The sequence below is a fragment of the Octodon degus genome, unplaced genomic scaffold (assembly GCF_000260255.1).
Source record: "Octodon degus isolate 3935 unplaced genomic scaffold, OctDeg1.0 scaffold00109, whole genome shotgun sequence".
In the NCBI taxonomy this organism is placed as follows: Eukaryota; Metazoa; Chordata; class Mammalia; order Rodentia; family Octodontidae; genus Octodon; species Octodon degus.
Genome location: NW_004524685.1, coordinates 3314977 through 3317763, shown reverse-complemented (window position 1 = coordinate 3317763; position 2787 = coordinate 3314977). Strand labels below are relative to the sequence as shown.

Genomic DNA, 2787 nt, shown 5'->3' with positions numbered 1-2787 from the left:
AAGGAAAGGAAAGGAAAGGAAAGGAAAGGAAAGGAAAGGAAAGGAAAGGAAAGGAAAGGAAAGGAAAGGAAAGGAAAGGAAAGGAAAGGAAAGGAAAGGGACAAAAGTCTCCCATCAAAGAACAGCTCAGAAGTAGATGGCTTCATTACTTCACTACTGAGATCTATCAAACACTTATCAAGAACTAATGCCAATTCTTCTTTGATAACTCTAAAAGAACTTGAAGAGGAAAGACCTCTTCCAAACACATTCTATGAGGCCAGAATTATCCCGATATCAGAATCAGACAAGAATACAATGAAGGAAACAGTTATTGGTCAATATCCTTGATGAATATAAGCCCAGCAAAGTGCTAGCAAACCAATCCAACATCACATTAAAAAAATTATTAGGGCAGGCCAGTTAGCTCAGCTGACTAAAGTGCCTGCTTACGCAAAGCGCAACAGCCAGGATTTGATCCCTGGTGCACCATGCCAGCTCTGCACCCAGGACACACTGAGAGGGCAATTGAGACTGGGCTTTGTGGCCTGTACCTGTAATCCCAGTGCTTGCGAGGCTGAAAACAGGAGGATCACTATGAGTTTGATCTACATAGTGAGACCCTGTACTAAATACATTAAAAATAAATAAGTAAATAAATTAGATTACTCACTATAATAAAGTGGGACTCGTCTTGAAGATGTAAAGGACTATTCAACATACATAAATCAGTAAGCGTGATATAACACCAGATGATGAGCAAACCTTGTAATCATGTGATTAAATGCAGAAAAGACATTTTATAAAATTTAATGTTTCATAATAATAAAAACTGTTGTCAAATTAGATATAGGAGGAACATACCTAAAATAATAAAGATTATGTATAATAATCCAACAACAAACATCACACAGAATAGGGAAAGCTGACTTTTTTCCCTCTGAGATGTGGAACAGGACAAAAGGGCTCACTTTTACCACTTTTTTTCAACCATGGCTGCCAAGCGCCCACTGAAACTATATTTTTTGACAAAGAGCTAATAACCAGAATATATTAGAAGCTCCAAAAATTTGATAGAATAAAACAAAAGAGTAAAAATAATATTGCAGATTGTTCACAACAGTGAAGAAATGGAAACCATCTCAGTGTCTACAAACTGATGATACATAAGAAAACACAATACACATACACCACAGAATGCTATTGCCATAAAAAGCCTGCCATGCATGACAACAGCATAGAACTGGAAATCATGGCATGAACTGAAGGCCAGGCACCGCAAAGGAAGCACCTTGTGATTTTACTCATGTGCAGATATAGGAACGGATCTCATAGAAGTTGAGAGCAGAATGGTAATTACCAGAGGCTGGGGAGGAGGAGAGGAATGGAGTGATGGGGAAAGATTTGCGAGTGGGCTCCAAGTTTTAGTTAGATAGGAATAAGAACTTCTAGTGTGCTGGTGCATAGGAGGAAGGCCATAGATTATATTAATAATGTGTTGTGTATTTCAAAAAGCTAAACGAAAGAATTTTGAAGGTTTTCACTACAAAATGATAAATTACAAGATAGATATGCTTAATTGGGTTTAAACATTATGTAATTCATACCTATATTGAAATATCACGTGGTGGTCCATGAGTATGTGTAATTTTTATGCTTTTATCTGAGTTAAAAGTATATTTAAATTAAAAATAAACATGAAAGATAATTATGATAAGATATATTGTAATTGGCTTTCCTGCTGATAGTTCTCAATAATCTTTATAGCTTATTTCATTTTAATATGGAAAAAAGAAATGTCAAAAGCAAATTGAACATAGACTGTGGTTAATATGCTCTCAAATAAAGCTCGACATTCCCACCACTGGTGGTCTCTCCCCATAGTCCTCGTCAGTCCCATGAGTCTGCGGGCAGCAGTACCTCTAAAGCCCCGTCGGCAGTCCAGGGTCAGCATGGAGTGCGGCACGTAGTTGGCAGCCAAAAACCACCTGTTACACTGGTGTGAACAAATACTCCACAATACCTGTGGTGCCATCTGCAATATAATTTTATATGGGGTCCAGGTTTGAGCAATTTCACAGTGTTCCTAATGCATTTAGCAAATACAGAATGTCAAAGCTATTTAAAGAGTTATACCCATTGTGAGCACACAGGGATTAAATGCCAGGTCTCTGGTCAGCCCACTAGGACTCATATTAGCTAAGTTTTATTCTAGTGCCACCTTTTTGGTGTGTGACTCAGGGCAAATTAGTTCCCTAAGCTTCCAGGTTTTCATCTGTAAAAGGTGAATAACGAATAGTACTTATTTCAGAAAGTTTGCATGAAGATCAAAAGATGCATTTATTATGTACACAGCCTGCATAAGTACTCATTCTGTACATGTCACACAACACGTGTGCACACACGCACACTAACTCAAACACAGTTCGTTGTGCATGGATGACGATTTGTTTAAATACACTAAGACTTAATTTTTTATTTCTTATTAAAACCTGTGAAAGTATTTGGATATGTTATATATAAGTTAAAACAATTTAAACACATTCACACGCAAAACTTAAGAACTACACTATAATTGCCTTCCAGTTGGATAACAGATAATAATAATAAAGCTAATAATAATGAAGTGACATTTGCATTAACTATAACAAAATATTTATTGCTGGCCCCGCCCCTGGGGCGTGCTGAGACAGCAATTGAGACTGGGTGTGGTGGCGCGTGCCTGTAATCCCAGTTTTTGGGAGGCTGGACACAGGCGGATCACTACGAGTCAGACCTACATAGTGAGACCCTATAGACCCTTACTAT

General features: G+C 37.7%; 1 protein-coding gene across 1 annotated transcript in view; it reads left to right on the top strand.

The window, feature by feature from the left end:
- The window catches only part of LOC101579482 (calcium-activated chloride channel regulator 2), a 36322-nt gene that overhangs the window by 10276 nt on the left and 23259 nt on the right, over positions 1-2787 (top strand). The window contains exon 5 of the mRNA XM_012516499.2: positions 1828-1978. Coding sequence (XP_012371953.2) covers positions 1828-1978 — 151 coding nt within the window. The remainder of the gene's footprint in view (positions 1-1827; positions 1979-2787) is intronic.